The 16,612-nt window shown below is 43.0% G+C and overlaps 1 protein-coding gene across 2 annotated transcripts in view; it reads left to right on the top strand.

Annotated features, from left to right (window-relative positions):
* Positions 1–13,764, top strand: part of LOC311108666 (inositol-trisphosphate 3-kinase A-like) — a 55,439-nt gene extending 41,675 nt beyond the window's left edge. For both annotated transcript variants that reach the window (XM_084151364.1, XM_084151363.1), the window contains exons 3-8: positions 725–824; positions 1,110–1,323; positions 2,939–3,143; positions 5,340–5,441; positions 9,079–9,150; positions 10,267–13,764. In XM_084151364.1, the coding sequence (XP_084007490.1) occupies positions 725–824; positions 1,110–1,323; positions 2,939–3,143; positions 5,340–5,441; positions 9,079–9,150; positions 10,267–10,488 (915 nt within the window). In that variant the 3' untranslated portion in view covers positions 10,489–13,764. The remainder of the gene's footprint in view (positions 1–724; positions 825–1,109; positions 1,324–2,938; positions 3,144–5,339; positions 5,442–9,078; positions 9,151–10,266) is intronic.
* Positions 13,765–16,612: the final 2,848 nt, after the last annotated feature.

The raw sequence follows: 16,612 nt of genomic DNA, 5'->3' as shown, positions 1-16,612 counted from the left end.
GGGTTATACTGAAATAACTGGTCTTTTCACTTTTTCCTACATCCACATATAGTTTAATTGGTTTCATATGGGGAAGCATTTGTACTCTAGTATAAACAATTGCAGATTCTTCTCCTCAGCAGTCAGGTGGAGAGATACCAGATGTCTTATGTTTTTTGTTGTTGTTTCTACTGTTAATTGTTGTTTCCTGTGGTCAAATAATTCTGTGGTGTATGCTAATATTGGTTAAGATGTGTGACTGACTCTGTGACCATCTCCTGTGAGAGAAATCCCTATTTGAATCATAAGCTGCTAAATAATACACTCAACTACATCAATGAATGACAACAAAAGGAGTCAAATGTTAATGTGTGGTGGGCTGTATTCTAAGTGTAATAAAGTAACAATGGCATCCACACACAACAGGGCATTGTTCTGTGTTTTTTTCTCTTGTAATTCTACAGTGCTTGTTATGAAAAGAGACCGATTGTGCGAGGAACACAACGCACAGTAGATTTATTTTTTTGGGGTCATTTAGCAGACACTCTTATCCAGAGCGACTTACAGGAGCAATTAGGGTTAAGTGCCTTGCTCAAGGGCACATCGACAGATTTTTCACCTAGTCGGCTGGGGGATTAGAACCAGTGACATTTCGGTTACTGGCACAATGCTCTTAACCACTAAGCTACCTGCCACCCAGAGATTTAGTTTTACTCGAACCGTCCTCTGTTTGTCATCCATACAGCACAAGTCATGGAAGAAGATCAAGATCATGGTCAACTGGTCTCCGTTCGTCATGTCTTTCAAGAAAAAGTACCCTTGGATCCAGCTGGCGGGTCATGCAGGTAGGCCTTGACAACGCTGCCTCTGGAATGTGGGGATTCTGTGTTCTACTCTCCTTGTGTTGGGATATACTTGCAAATCATATATTCAAAGGCTCAGTACTAGGGCATAACTAAGAGTTTCATCCTATTTGTATATACTGTGGCTAGGCTACCTGAAATTGAATGGTCCATTCAGAATCAGATAATACCTTTTCTTTAGCAACAGGACAAAACAAAGTAAAGCAGGCCTACTGTGAACACAAATCATCCTCTAATGTTTTTATTGCATGTGATGGTTCCTCTCAGGCAGTTTCAAGGCGGGGGCTAACGGGCGGATCCTGAAGAAGCACTGTGACTGTGAGCAGCGCTGCTTGGACTGGCTGATGAAAGACGTGCTGCGTCCCTACGTACCGGCCTACCATGGAGACGTGGAGAAGGACGGGGAGAAGTACAACCAGATGGATGATCTGCTCTCTGAGTTCGACCTGCCATGCGTCATGGACTGCAAGATGGGTGTCAGGTGAGTGTGGGTTGACAGACCTATATAGATAGATGCATCTCTGTGTTGAAGTTACACATAGGCACAGATCTAATCTCAGTTTACCCTCTGGATATCCTAATTTAAATTTTTCGGGGGTGAATGAAAATAGACCTTAGATCAGTGTTTGCTAGCAACCTGGACATCATTGTAGCTCTCAGATCTCTTTGTTCCATTTTGACAGGTTAGGGTTAGGTCCAACATTCAATCAGGCAGACATCCATTAGGCGTAAGGCCTAAGAGTGACCATCACCCTCCCCTAGAGTGGAGAGATGTACTGTAGGCAGCTGGCCCTTCTCAGACACACCATGACATAAATCAGCCTGTGGGGAAAGTATTGTGAAACCACTTCCATTCCTTTGGGTGAATTATTACGCTGCCGAACTCCACATACTGTACGTGTTACAGTTGTCAAAATCTCCCTTGTTAAATTTACATCAGATGTATACCAGATATGGGTTGTAATTATTCTCTCTCCGAGTCACTTTGCAAAGTTATTACTGACCAGTGAAATATTGGAGACTCTTCTGAGGCACTTTGAACTGGGTGCTAACAGGTCAGGCCTGTTTTGCTACAGTATCCTATACTCTACTGCTGTGACGAATAGCTGTGTTGCCCTTTGGCCTTCATCACTCTCCCTGCTCTCTCCCTCCTCTCATCTCCTTTCCTCTCTAGCACAACTTTGGTTATGTGAGCGGTCTCTGGAATGGCCAGTATGTTATCATATTTTAAACCAGCCTTTCCAAACACAACAAGTTGGTGCAGTGCTAACAGACTAAATGGCCTGTTATTGAGGTAGCTGGCTACTGCAGCACGAATGAGAAGGATCATTTTAATCTAGGAAAGGTTAAGAAAATCCCTTATTCAGGGATGAACTGAAGAGAAGGGAACCCCTCCTCTTGTCTTCACTGCAATAATTATTCTACAGTATATTATGTGAAAGAAAACAGTTATTCTTCTTTCACATGTTGGCCCCTGGGACATGATCACTCATAACAGCTTTGTCAAACAAGATCTGAATTATCATTATTGTATTGCACAATGTTTGCACAATATATTGTATAGATTGTATTCAAATGGCTGATAAAAGGAAATAAATTAGGTTGCTGGACTGGTTACACCATAAAACCATAAAATCTCATTCTGTCAGGAACTGATGTGGATGTGGTGTAGGAGTCAGGCGCAGGACACGGAGGCTTAGTCCAACAGACTTTACTAGTCATAAAGTGACAAAATACAAAACACGGGCCTCGAAACAAACAGAGGCGAGCGATTACGCAAAACGTGCGTAAAAACACCAAACAAATAAACAGAGCAGAAACACGCAGCTCCTACCGACAGGCGGACAATAACACACAACACAAGACTAACCAAACGAGAAACTTATAGGATACATAATCAACCAAACAGGAAACAGGTGTACACAATCAGACAAAACCAAACAGACATCGAAAACATCAAACGGTGATAGCTAGTACTCCGGGGACGACGACCGCCGAAACCTGCCCGAACAAGGAGGAGGAGCAGCCTCGGCCGAAACCGTGACACATTCAAAAAAGTCAGTACCAAACAGATGTTGCTTCTCTGTCCACCAAAGGACGTACCTGGAGGAGGAGCTGACCAAGGCCCGTAAGAACTCCAGTCTGAGGAAGGACATGTACCAGAAGATGGTGGAGGTGGAACCCCTGGCGCCCACACCCGAGGAGCAGGAGCAGCAGGCGGTCACCAAGCCCCGCTACATGCAGTGGAGAGAGACCATCAGCTCCACCGCTACACTGGGCTTCCGCATCGAGGGCATCAAGGTAAGTCACGGGATAGGGGAAGGGAGTGGGGACCGCTGAACTGCTTTGTGAATGGACACCATTATGCACTGTGATATACGGTAGAGCAGGGGTCGACAACAGGAGTGTATTTTGTTTTTTGTGTGTATCAAAAATGACTAAAAAATCACAAGGAATTCAGCTAAGAATGAGTTTAATTAGGGAAATCTGTTCCCAGGTATTCCCATGAATAAAAAAAGAGACATATATGAACGTGTCTCAATGTAATCAAGGTTTCAAATACAATCTATTTTTGGGCTTAGTTGTGGTAAATTTAGCAGAGTACTAATTATTATAATTATGTTCCGGCCCCCCGACCATCCGCTCCGACGAAAATCGTCCCTTGGCTGAATCTAGTTGCCTATCCCTGCAGTAGAGAGAAGCATTGTAACATAAAGTCATACTCTATAAAACTCATTTAACATCCATTATTGGAAAAGGTTAACACTATAGGGAAGGTGACCAAATACTGCATCTGCCAGTCTGTACACTCAGTAGTTACTAATCAAAAAATTGATTTCAAAATCTATCCATAATGAAAACAGTAATAATGTGAAATTGAGAGTGTAATTCTGCTTAGAAGGGCTGACCATGATGGTCCTGCTTGGTTTGTGTACAGACATACCCTGCAGTCGCCCCTTAATAGCATTCCTCATACTGAGGGTTGCCATGGCCAACAGGAGGGAATACCCTCTATTCGGTCTCAGTATGTATAGGCTGTGTTGAGTGCTTTTGTCACACATAGGGCCCGCTTGTGACACATCTATTGACAGTAACATCAGTTGCTGACGCGTCCCATTCGCTCCTACACACCATCAGTCTCCTTCAAGCTGAAACTAATACATTTAGTGCAGCAGCACACAGACAGACAGACAGATGGCCTGATCGTGTGATTCTGCCTCAGTAAAGCTAAGCATACTAATAATCATATTCGGAGAAAGCGGGTTGCAACAAAAAAAGAGCGTATCTGCAACATATCCTTCCTAGGCAAATATATTACACAGGGCTAGTCTAATTCCTCCTAAAGCCAAGAGGGATGTTTGGGCCGTAACACCGTCTTCCAGAATCTGTCTCCTCTAATGAGGCCCTGAGGTTTGACTCTGGAGGGCTATAGACAGATGTGCAGGATGAATAGTTCAGACTGGACTGGCAGCGTAGGGAGCAGCAGCAGCAGGGCTGTCCGGAATTTCCACTCCTCTGTCTCTCTTTTTCCCGACTCCAGCCATGTCCATAGATGGCCGCGGCCCGCAGAGCTCTGATGGCTCTCTCTGTTGTCATGACATCAGGGATTGCCCATGGAGACTGTGTGTGGAATCAAAAGTCTCTGTGAGTTTTTAGAGAGCACACAGCTGCTGTTGTGTCTGTTGGGCCCGAGCTCAATGCCCATATTATTGTCTGCCTGCATTTCTACTGAGACAGTAGAGCACAGTGCTGTGGTAGAGTTAGAATATGAGCACATTAAGTATGTGGAGACACGTCCTCTTGTCTTAGAGAGATGAAGCAAAACGTTGGGCCATTTTCCTGTTTTAGTCACCTCTTTCAGCAGGGTTTTGCTGCTTAAAGAAATGGCTATGTATAATAGTATAGTATAGTACTGAGTAGTAGGCATAAAGGAATTCGCTTGCTTCCCAGCCAAAACAGTTCGTAAGAGTTCGTGCATACAGTATATTATGACGACATTTTGTGACGTTTTTGTTCGTTTTAGACTTCGGTTAGGTTTTCTTCGGCTGTTCGGGCACCCAATTTTTTTTCTGGAGGCAAGCCGAGGTCGGTAGCTGAAGTCGGTAGCTGAAGTCTACAGCCCTTCGTCTGTGATTGCTCAACAGTAGGGATTCTTCAATAAATGAATTCGGACTATTATGAGGCTGGCTACGGCGTCTCAAAATGAACAAATTATTGCCGCTTTTTTCACGTTTTTCAAGCGAAGATCTTTTAAGGGAGTATGCGAGCACACTCGTTCGGATCACCTAGCTGACTTCGGCTAGCCATCAGCCGAACTGAAGCATGCTGATGCCTCAAGTGCCACGGTATGGGTCTGACTTTTGAAGTTATTTAGCCTCCCCTTGAATGATAAGCAAGCTAGCAGTGTGTCACATGTATACGGGGACCTCAGACATAATGTAATTGTTGGAGGCCCCATCCTGCCCACCCTGTCTTTCTTTCCCTTCCTCTGTGCAGAAGGAAGACGGGACGGTAAACAGAGACTTTAAAAAGACCAGGAGCATGGAGCAAGTGACAGAAGCATTCAACGACTTTCTCAAAGGAAACCAGAACATCCTGGTGAGTGTGTGTGCATGTGTCTCTGTGATTCTTTCGGTGTGTGAGTGAGAGTGTGCTCGTGCGTGCCTCCGTCTATGTGTGTGTGTGAGCCGGAGCCCCCTAACGCTGCGGAAGACCTCTCCCTGCGCCATGGTCAAATGGCCCCTGGAGGGAGCTCCCAAGGACTTCTCCCTCTCTAATGGCCCAGGAAGTGAGGTCATAGCCGGGACGGCTGTGTGTGATTTAGGTCTCCCGGGGTCCTGGAAACAGAATAGGGAAATTAAACATTCAAACAAAATGTCCTCCATTCCATTCCACATTGGTTTGTCATGTGTTTATCTGGCACCACTAGGCCCAAGCCAAGGTTAGCAAGCCAAGCCAAACACACTCTATCTGTCACTGTGTGGTGGGCCTTGACCCTACTGTTGTGTACTTAACTGTCACTCATGTGTGGTCTTCATCTCTCTCTCTACTGAGCTGAGCTGTTGCCACATAGGGGTTTGCACTATGGAGTTATCATAATTCATAGAATGGTCTGTTTATGAGTAATGTTCTGTAATGAATACAGGGCCTGTATCCACAAATCGTCTCAGAAAAGGTCCTAGGAATTCAGTAGCGGTGCGTGGGTAAAATCACTGTTGAAGCCAAGCCAGGAAAATAAACATATTACTATTACAACCTATGTTGTGATAATTGCGTTGTTTGCTCTATAACCCATTTGTTCATACGCCAGCATGATATACAATAAGGCCGTGACAACAAAAATACAACAGTCACACAGTGGCGGAATAAATTCAACCACAAATTTGTTTAATCTCAAAACCATAGAGCAACATCTGTCCGGTGAAGTCCACAAAGCAAATATTGCATGTAACAAATAGTTAAATAACCTACAACATTGTCAAGCAAGTTAATGTTTCTGACAGTTTACTAAACAACTACTGATTTAGAACCAAAGAGAACTACAGCAAGTGAACACAAAGAAAACAGGAGCACTGCATCACCATTTAAACTTAAACATTTCAACATAATTAAATCAACTAGGCTATGGGGGCCCGATTCCGACTTAGGAAATGATGCCTTTCTTACACAGTTCTCAGTAGTTGGTGTTCAGACTTACCTTATGCAGGTGCGTAATGTGCTTTGCAGGCGTGGTTCCCTTGCACGCGCTGAATAAATGTCATTCAACCCTCCCACTTGCTGGCCAACAGATTTTCTCGTGGAGTTTTCATTCAATAGGGTTTTCAGTACATTTATCTTAAGCCATCCCTTTAAATACGGTGTACCTTTAATTAGAATTTTGTCCACAGACTAGAATACATCGAGAGAACAAGTTCAGAAAATAGGGATCAATGAAAGAATGCCATCAATGCATCTTCGTCTCCGTTTCAGCACCAACTGGTAGATGTAAAAATACTCTGATCTTGTAGATTATTTAGGCATATTTTAGGGTTAGGAAAGTATGTATGAATAATTTACAAAAATGGTTTGGAGAGCCTTTACACACAAAATATATTGAGGAATTAAAAATACAGTGGTTTGATTCATCCTGTTGTCATATTCAAGTTCAATCCATGAAATAATGGAAGGTGTAACAAATGGAATGGAATGGATTGAAGCAAAATGTAAGCTACAAATTGAAGAATACTAACACTGAAGTGACAGTTATAAATGTATGTGGGTATTACTGACGGTGTCTCCCAATAGTGGCTAATATTTAACATGATACAAATTGTAAAATAAAAGGGAGGAAAGCCTGGGCATAGGCTATAATTAAAACATTCTAAAGTGCATACAACAACTCGGCAGGTTCAGCCCTAAAGAAGCCTATAGCTTGGGTGTCCAAATTTCATCCACACAAATTATGAGGGCACACAATACAAATTCTAAATAACGGCACAGCTATTTATAGCCTATTTCACTGTGGGAAAGGGGCCGCAATACATGTCATGTTGATATAATTTTCAGTTTGCTTCCTTATGGCTGGTTTCACATTCGTCTCCAGAAATCTTAAGGGCAGGAGGTAGCCTAGCGGTTAAGAGCGCTGGACCAGTAATCGAAAACTTGCTGGTTCGAATTCCTGTGCAGACTATGTTAAAAATATGCTGATGTGCCCTTGAGCAAGGTACTTAACCCTAGTCGCTCTGAATAAGATTTATGTAAATGTACATAAATCAAAATATAGGGAACTATTTGTATTTACAATCCCCTTATCCAAACAGATTACTCATTTACATAGCTCTTATCCATTTATAAATTACAGTGCATGGAGAATGCTGTTATTTCTATCGGGAAAAAATAAAGTACACTGAACAAAAATATAAACGCAACACGCAACAATTTCAAAGATTTTACTGAGTTACAGTTCATATAAGGAAATCAGTCAATTTAAATAAATAAATTAGGCCCTAATCTATGGATTTCACATGACTGGGAATACAGAAATGCATCTGTTGGTCACAGATACCTTTAAAAAAATGTAAGGGCGTGGATCAGAAAACCAGTCAGTATCTGGTGTGACCACCATTTGCCTTATGCAGCGCAACACATCTCCTTGGCATAGGGTCGATCAGGCTGTTGATTGTGGCCTATGGAATGTTGTCCCACTCCTTTTCAATGGCTGTGCGAAGTTGCTAGATATTGGCGGGAACTGGAACACGCTGTCGTACACGTTGATCCAGAGCATTTCAAACATGCTCAATGGGTGACATGTCTGGTCATGGAAGAACTGGGACATTTTCAGCATTGAGGAATGTACAGATCCTTGCGACATTGCTGAAACATGAGGTGATGGCAGCGGATGAATGGCACGACAATGGGCCTCAGGATAAAATGCAATTATGTTCATTGTCGGTAGCTTATGCCTGCCCATACCATAACCCCACGGCCACCATGGGGCACTCTGTTCACAACTTTGACATCAGCAAACCGCTCGCCCACACGACACCATACACGCTGTCTGCCATCGGCCCGGTACAGTTGAAACTGGGATTCATCCGTGAAGAGCACACTTCTCCAACGTGCCAGTGGCCATCGAAGGTGAGCATTTGCCCACTGAAGTCGGTACGACGCCGAACTGCAGTCAGGTCAAGACCCTGGTGAGGACGACGAGCACGCAGATGAGCTTCCCTGAGACGGTTTCTGACAGTTTATGCAGAAATTATTAGGTTGTGCAAACCCACAATTTCATCAGCCGTCCGGGTGGCTTGTCTCAGACGATCCCGCATGTGAAGAAGCCGGATGTGGAGGTCCTGGGCTGGCGTGGTTACACGTGGTCTGCGGTTGGGAGGCCGGTTGGACGTACTGCCAAATTCTCTAAAACGACGTTGGAGGCGGCTTATGGTAGAGAAATGCACATTCAATTCTCTGGCAACAGCTCTGGTGGATATTCCTGCAGTCAGCATTCCAATTGCACGCTCCCTCAAAACTTGAGGCATATGTGGCATTGTTGTGTGACAAAATTGCACATTTTAGAGTTACCTTTTATTTTCCCCAGCACAAGGTGCACCTGTGTAATGATCATTACATTTTTCTGTGAGGTTAAAATTAGAGAAAACCTTGAGCCTTGAAATAATGAAAGCTTTTCAGCTCAGATTTTCCCACGTCACCCTGGGTAGTTTTAATAATACATCTTGTGCTCTCATCTGTCTGTTTTCAGAACTGTTATCTGGACCGACTGAAGGACATCAGGGACACTCTGGAAAGATCAACCTTCTTCAAGACCCACGAGGTAAACAAAGCTATTTTTTGTCCTCCGCTGGTATTTTTGAGTTGTAACATTTACTGAAATGGAAGCATTTGAGATCCGCCCATGTACCACTCAACAGATACAGGAGGCTACAATCTGTGCAGTGGAAACCCATGAACAATGGCATCCACACAAACACCAACCAATCACAGGACATTGTTATTCTAAACAGGAAGCGTAGTCAGGCTCCTGAAGGTGCTGTGGCGTTTCAGAGGAAAGATTGAGACACAGGCCCTAGAACAAACCTCTCTGGAATAACCTATGTCCTGCTGCTTAGGTGGAGTCAAATACAGGGTGTGTACATTAGGTACAGGGTGTGTCTGTTAATCCCTCTGATATGCGTACTCTATGTGAAGTCAGTGGGTCTTTATAGTGACATTTTATGAAGACTCAGGAATAGCTGATTAATAAGATTATTTGGACTCCCATTTACGTCAACCATCTGTCCAGACATACTGTAGTCAGACACACCTGTAACATATAATAGTCAGAAAAATATGTACAGTACCATGTCTTTTCCCTGTCAACTAACTACAGAAAGCATAGAACCATTTGATCAAATATGTATCTGAACTTCTAAGTCATAAGATAAAGTTTAACAGTAAATTAACTATGTACATACAGTAGTCAAATACAACTGAATCATGATTGACCTTTACAGTAATAAGAGGGGTGCTTGAAGAATGTTGATTTAATGGGCAGATATTTACTCAATGCAGATAACATACTTAACGTGATTATACTGTGTATGGCGATTATAGACCATACTGAACAGGATATTCTTCATTAGGCTTCTCCCTCTTTATTCTTACATTTATTTTAAGCGCTTTGAGATTCTATGAAAGCGCTATAGAAACGTAATAAAAGATTATTATTATTATTAAATGCCTACCATGCACACATTCCAAACTCTATTTGAAACCTCTGTTTTAGCCTATTGTAAACAGAAAAAGAAATGTGTTATTTTAGCTAAATGTTTTCATCCTATTTGGTATGGGTCTGCTGATAGTTTGTGTTTTTTGTAGAGCTTTGTCCTGCCAGAGGTCTCAGTGTTTTGAGGACTAAGATGGATCCCTCTCTCCCTCTCTCCTTCCCCAGGTGATTGGCAGCTCACTGCTGTTCATCCATGATAAGCGGGGGCAGGCCAAGGTGTGGATGATAGACTTTGGGAAGACCACCCCTCTGCCTGAAGGACAGGTCCTGAGTCACAGGGCCACCTGGGAGGAGGGCAACCGCGAGGACGGCTACCTCTATGGCCTGGACCACCTCATAGACATTCTCACCCATATGGTGGTGACCCCAAAGCCAGAATCACTCTAAAAAGGGACGCCCTGTCACCTCTGTTAACCCCCCCCCCCCTTCCCCAACTCAACCCTAACCCCGACAAGACCACCACCTCGCACTACAGTGACACCTTTGGTGTTGCCAAAAAGCTACCCCTCTCTCCCTCCCTCCCTTATTCCCCTTCTCCCCTGGCCCCAGAAATCAAACTGTAACCACACAAGTGAAATATGATCACTGTTTTGTGTAAACTTGTAGATTCTGTACATACTGCTGTACAGTGTGTTTCTGTACTGTTGAGACCATGGGTTAGGTTAGGTTAGGTTCTTTCTCTGCAGCTAGTCCCGTGACAACCCTTCTTGAGATTGTTTTGTTTTATGACCGTTAACATTTTTTTATTTTGGTGTTAGCTAACAGTGTGTATCACTTCAGTTACAACTTCTATGGTGCTTGGCCTTGTGGTAAAAGCGAGACATTTGAAATAGTTGTATTCAGCATTGTGGCACTTCCTGTGTTTATAAACTTACATACAATTTAACATTAACAGAAAATGTCAAGGGTCAATATGACCCTTTTTAGCTGATAGGATTGTCATAATCCATGTTGTTTGTTGAATTTCTATTTGTAATATCCCCTTGCTGAATTCTCCCAAGTTTATTATTAATTTGTACCTCATTATGTTACAAAAGCTATTGTAATAGTGTACTTAAGACTGTAATGTGCCTGTATTCATTCCAGTGCCTTTGGAGTGAAAGTAGAGAAGGTGGCATAAGTTAAATTGCACTCCGATATGCAATTAGAACCTATTTTATTAAGGCTAATGTTGACATTCCTGTAATCCAAACCATTGAGGATTGACTGTCATTTCAGAGGTCAGTGTAGATGAAGCAGAGGGAGTGGGCGACTGCTTGGTCTCTAACAGGAAATGGCCCTTAACCAAGTGAGAATGAGTTTGCATTCTAAATATGCCAAGTGTCTCAGCCTTTCAGAACACCTAAAAAGACCAGGGCCCGGATTCCCAAAAGCATCTTAAAGGGATACTTCGGGATCTTGGGAATGAGGCCCTTTATCTACTTCCGTGTAGTCAGATAAACTAGTGGATATCATCTTTATGTCTCTGTGTCCAGTATGAAGGAAGTTAGAGGTAGTTTTGCGAGCCAATGCTAACTAGCGTTAGCGCAATGACTCAAAAGTCTATAGGTATCTGCTAGCATGCTAGGACCCTATGGTTCTAAGATTAACTTAGCCTTAAGATGCTTTTGGGAAACCGGGCCCAGGTCTTATTCTCTTATTTTAATGATTCCCTTAGTCAGAGATGACATCACCTGCGACTCCGTCATTAATGTATATGTACACCCATAATAATCACTGCTCTTAGAATGAACCCACCCCATCCTGTTTTCCTAGGATCCTGTTCTTGAGTGGAGTTTGTTAGTGTGCACAAGGCAGATGGTTATTGCTGTTTGCATGGCTATTTGACATTCAAATATACCATTCCTGCCTGATGCCCAAACATCCTGAGGTGGCAAACAAAACGAATGGGGTGATGTCTGTCTACTGTCTATTAGGTCTACAGACAGACAGAGAGAGAGAGAGAGAGAGAGAGAGAGAGAGAGAGAGAGAGAGAGGAGAGAGACCTTAAACAGGTTAACATTGTTATCATTGTCTGTTTGGATATAATTAGCATTGAGTCATGTTTTTGATCACAGTCGGATCACACACGCATGACATTGACCATAGAAAGAGTAACGTGCATGGTATGGGAGTTTTTTATGGGAGTTAATACCGTTTTTAAAATGTTGTTTACTTCAGGGTTTAATAGTCATTCTCCTTTAATAGCCATATCACATACAATATTCCTAGTTATGAGAGTGAGGTGAGGGTGGCCTTGTTTTGAAATGACTGCTCTCTCACCTTTATCTAAGGAACTGAGAGGGGTGTGGTGTGTTAGGACTGCAAACATCATGTCCTAAAGAAACAGCTCACCTCTCCAAGGCCTTCAATGGGTTGAGCTTGAGGCAGTTGATTCTAGCAGGACAAATTGGACCAATAGTTTTGACCAATACCCAAGGGGTAAAACTTAGTGCACTCTCTAAATCTAAATCTAATGTGATGTACAGGATTGTGGTAAATTGGCTTGAGTGAGACTATATGGCTATTGCATTGGACCAAAAGCATAGAAATAAAGAGTTGAGTGCCCTCTGCTGTTACTGAATTGTATTACATTGAGCAGCATAAAACAAATGAGGGGTATATTTTACAGAAACACATTTTGACTTAGATTTGAATATGTTGCCTTTATTTTCTTACTTCAATATTTCTTCTAGTAGCTTCTTTCAAATCCCTACTCTGTCGTTATGCTTGTCGTTTTTTGTGAAGTCTCTTAGAATGATATACTCATGACCATATTTATTTCTTTGTGACATTTGCAGAAGAACACTAATGCATGTGTTTATTTTTTATTTTTACAATCCTGTCATTTTGTTCAAAGTTAGTCATGATATAATAATTTAGTAGGTCACTGTAATATAGGCCTGACTCACTGCTTCTTACAATGTGTAAATAATACTGTATGCTTTAGAGATGAACAAGAAGTCTGTGTTCTGTGCACTCTACCAGGTGTTCTTTTGTGCCTTGTGACACCTATGATCTGTAGACCTGGTTTTGGGCTACGCTGGCCACAGAGTGGTTGACATGGAGATTGTCATAGCATCTGTCATCCCTGGTCCAGGTTGACATGTTGAGTCCTTCCTCTCCAAGCCTTGTGCTGTGACACTGTGGGGACATTGCAACTGAGATCCTCTGCAGGGTTGGGGTTAATTCCAATTTAATTTGGATTTATTTAATTCACTCATGAAGTGGAGAATTTACATTTAATTCCATTTTAATTTAAACTATCTTCAAATTATGGAATTGGAATTGAATTGAAATTATACTGTTTAGACTGTTTGAATTGGAATTGAATTGGCATTGTAAAAACATTTAATCTTTGGAATTGACTTGAATTGGAATTCAATATTGGTACATTTCCCAGTTAATGGTATTAATGCACTTAGTATCAAATATTGACTGCAGGATTTGTTTTAAATATTTTCAACTTATATTTATATATTTCCAGGCTGTCAGAACAGTGACATGATCAGCCTGAAAGCCTGAGGAAATTGAATTCAAATTGTAATGTGGGAATTGTTGGGGATAATATTGAATTATTGGACTTAACTTAACATTGGAATTGAGAGGAATTGAATTATCTCGGAATTCAAAGACTGACCTGGAATTTTACCATAGTAAATTAGAACAATGGCTTAAATGCTACCATGTGTGTGTGCCTTTTATTTTAATGTACAACATGCTCTCTGCCACAGTAACGACACAGGTAAGTGTAGGTATTCCACATGGGCTTCTTGTCAAGCACACAGCCTGCTCTTAGTTAATCTTTTCATTTTGTCATATGAGACTAATCTCTCTCCCTGTCTCCCTCAACACCCTGTCTCCCTCAACACCCTGTTTCCCTCATCTCTCTGTCTCCCTCAACACCCTGTCTCCCTCAACACCCTGTCTCCCTCATCTCTCTGTCTCCCTCATCTCTCTGTCTCCCTGTCTCCCTCATCTCTCTGTCTCCCTCATCTCCCTGTCTCCCTCATCTCTCTGTCTCCCTGTCTCTCTAATCTCTCTGTCTCCCTCATCTCTCTGTCTCCCTGTCTCTCTAATCTCTCTGTCTCCCTCATCTCTCTGTCTCCCTCATCTCCCTGTCTCCCTCATCTCTCTGTCTCCCTCATCTCCCTGTCTCCCTCATCTCTCTGTCTCCCTCATCTCCCTGTCTCCCTCATCTCCCTGTCTCCCTCATCTCTCTGTCTCCCTCAACACCCTGTCTCCCTAATCTCTCTGTCTCCCTCAACACCCTGTCTCCCTCAACACCCTGTCTCCCTCATCTACCTGTCTCCCTCATCTCTCTGTCTCCCTCATCTCTCTATCTCCCTCATCTCCCTGTCTCCCTCATCTCTCTGTCTCCCTCATCTCTGTCTCCCTCATCTCTCTGTCTCCCTCATCTCCCTGTCTCCCTCATCTCTCTGTCTCCCTCATCTCTCTGTCTCCCTCATCTCTCTGTCTCCCTCATCTCCCTGTCTCCCTCATCTCTCTGTCTCCCTCATCTCCCTGTCTCCCTCATCTCTCTGTCTCCCTCATCTCCCTGTCCCTCATCTCTCTGACTCCCTCATCACACTGTCTCCCTAATCTCTCTGTCTCCTTCATCTCCATGTCTCCCTAATCTCTCTGTCTCCCTCATCTACCTGTCTCCCTCATCTCCCTGTCTCCCTCATCTACCTGTCTCCCTCATCTCCCTGTTCTGCCTGACCTATTTTTATCTAACAAGAGCATGTATAGACATTAGACCAACCAGATTACACAAGCAGCATGCTTTCAGAGCTCCCCCCAGAGAGGAGAAGTACATAATCCCACCCCTAGGCCTCTTCGCTGCATGGTATATTGTCTAAGAATATACCAGTGTATGTATATGTATGTATATGTATATATATATATATATATATATATATATTTGTGAAAAAATACATGGGGGATTGGAAGTGATGCAGACAATTACATTGATGGAAGTTACAATCTATCCGCAATATTAAAGCTGATCTACCCCCCCCAAAAAAAAAGAAATAAGATAATATAGCTGTTCTAGGAAGTGTTGTTTTTACCAAAACATGATTATGGTCAGAGAGTAAACGCTCACACCAACTGTTCACATGACAACTGACAGGCAAGGAGCCACCAGCACCTGGAAACACGACAACAATCAAGCATAAACACATTTGGAAGAACCCCAACCCTAGATGAGGAACGTCATAATTAGCCATATATGAATCTGCCACTTGACATACAGTATAAAGACAAACTAATCATTTGCTGGTGCTGTAGGGGTTTGTTTATTAATCATGTTTGTCTATTTATGTCTCCCATTAGTCATCAGCTCATTACAAGGGTCATTTTCAACATGGCATTGTAGCAGATGAAGTGTTGTTAGGATGTGTATACGTCAATGCTTCCACAGCTACCGCTTGGCCACTAGCTAAGATAAAAACAATATAATGTCAACAATCCCAAGTACTGAAAGTATAAATAGAGATTCATCTAATTCTATGATATATACAATTATATTGGTCAATTACTGTAAAACAAACTGTTGATTTTCGCTGAAATGGTTACAGTACCGAAATAGCATCAAATCTATCAGTCTTTAGATTGTGTGATTCGCTCATAATTTCAGATCAGGCTCTTTAGTTTGTGTGATGCAATTGCTGTCATCTAGTCGCCAAACTACATCATGACAAGCAGATGTTACATGAAAGGTCAGGGGGCATGAGAAGCATTACATTTCCACAAACCGTATAACTCTCTGTGTGAGAGGAGGTGGTGTGGCCGTGGGAGAAGTGTGAGAGGAGGTGGTGTGGCCGTGGGGGAAGTATGAGAGGAGGTGGTGTGGCCGTGGGAGAAGTGTGAGTGGAGGTGGTGTGGCCGTGGGAGAAGTGTGAGAGGAGGTGGTGTGGCCGTGGGAGAAGTGTGAGAGGAGGTGGTGTGGCCGTGGGAGAATGAGGATGATGTTATTGAGTTGCTCTGGTGTTTTTTCCCCAAAGTAGGAGTAGAAGACTGCCTTATTTAGTCATGCTTGGCCTGAGTCAGGAAGCTGGCAGTGAGTCTGAACAACGCTGCTGGCCTGGGGAGAGGGAGGCTTGGAGAGGGGCCATGCATGAAACCCACCCATACATCCTCTCTTTTTCTCTCCTCCCTCTCTTCCCCATCCCATCTTCCCATCTGTACTAGTCGCAACATACTGTAGCCAACGGCTGGCTTGTGTAACAGGTTAACCCTTTCTGCCTGTCATCTCGTGAAGTGTCGCTATAAAAAGGCTCAGGGCTGATCACCAGAGATGATGACAAATTGGCTCAGATTGGCTGATGACAGGCTTTATGTGGCCCTGGAAATCCATGTTTCACTGGGCAGCTGTGTGTGTATGTGTGTATGTGTGTGTGTGTGTGTGTGTGTGTGTGTGTGTGTGTGTGTGTGTGTGTGTGTGTGTGTGTGTGTGTGTGTGTGTGTGTGTGTGTGTGTGTGTGTGTGTGTGTGTGTGTGTGAGACAGGAAGGGGAAATGAGCGAGAG

This window comes from Coregonus lavaretus (genome assembly GCF_964263955.1).
Source record: "Coregonus lavaretus genome assembly, chromosome: 33".
Lineage (NCBI taxonomy): Eukaryota > Metazoa > Chordata > Actinopteri > Salmoniformes > Salmonidae > Coregonus > Coregonus lavaretus.
The sequence above is the reverse complement of the archived record's forward strand: the minus strand, read 5'-3'. Positions and strand labels throughout refer to the sequence as shown.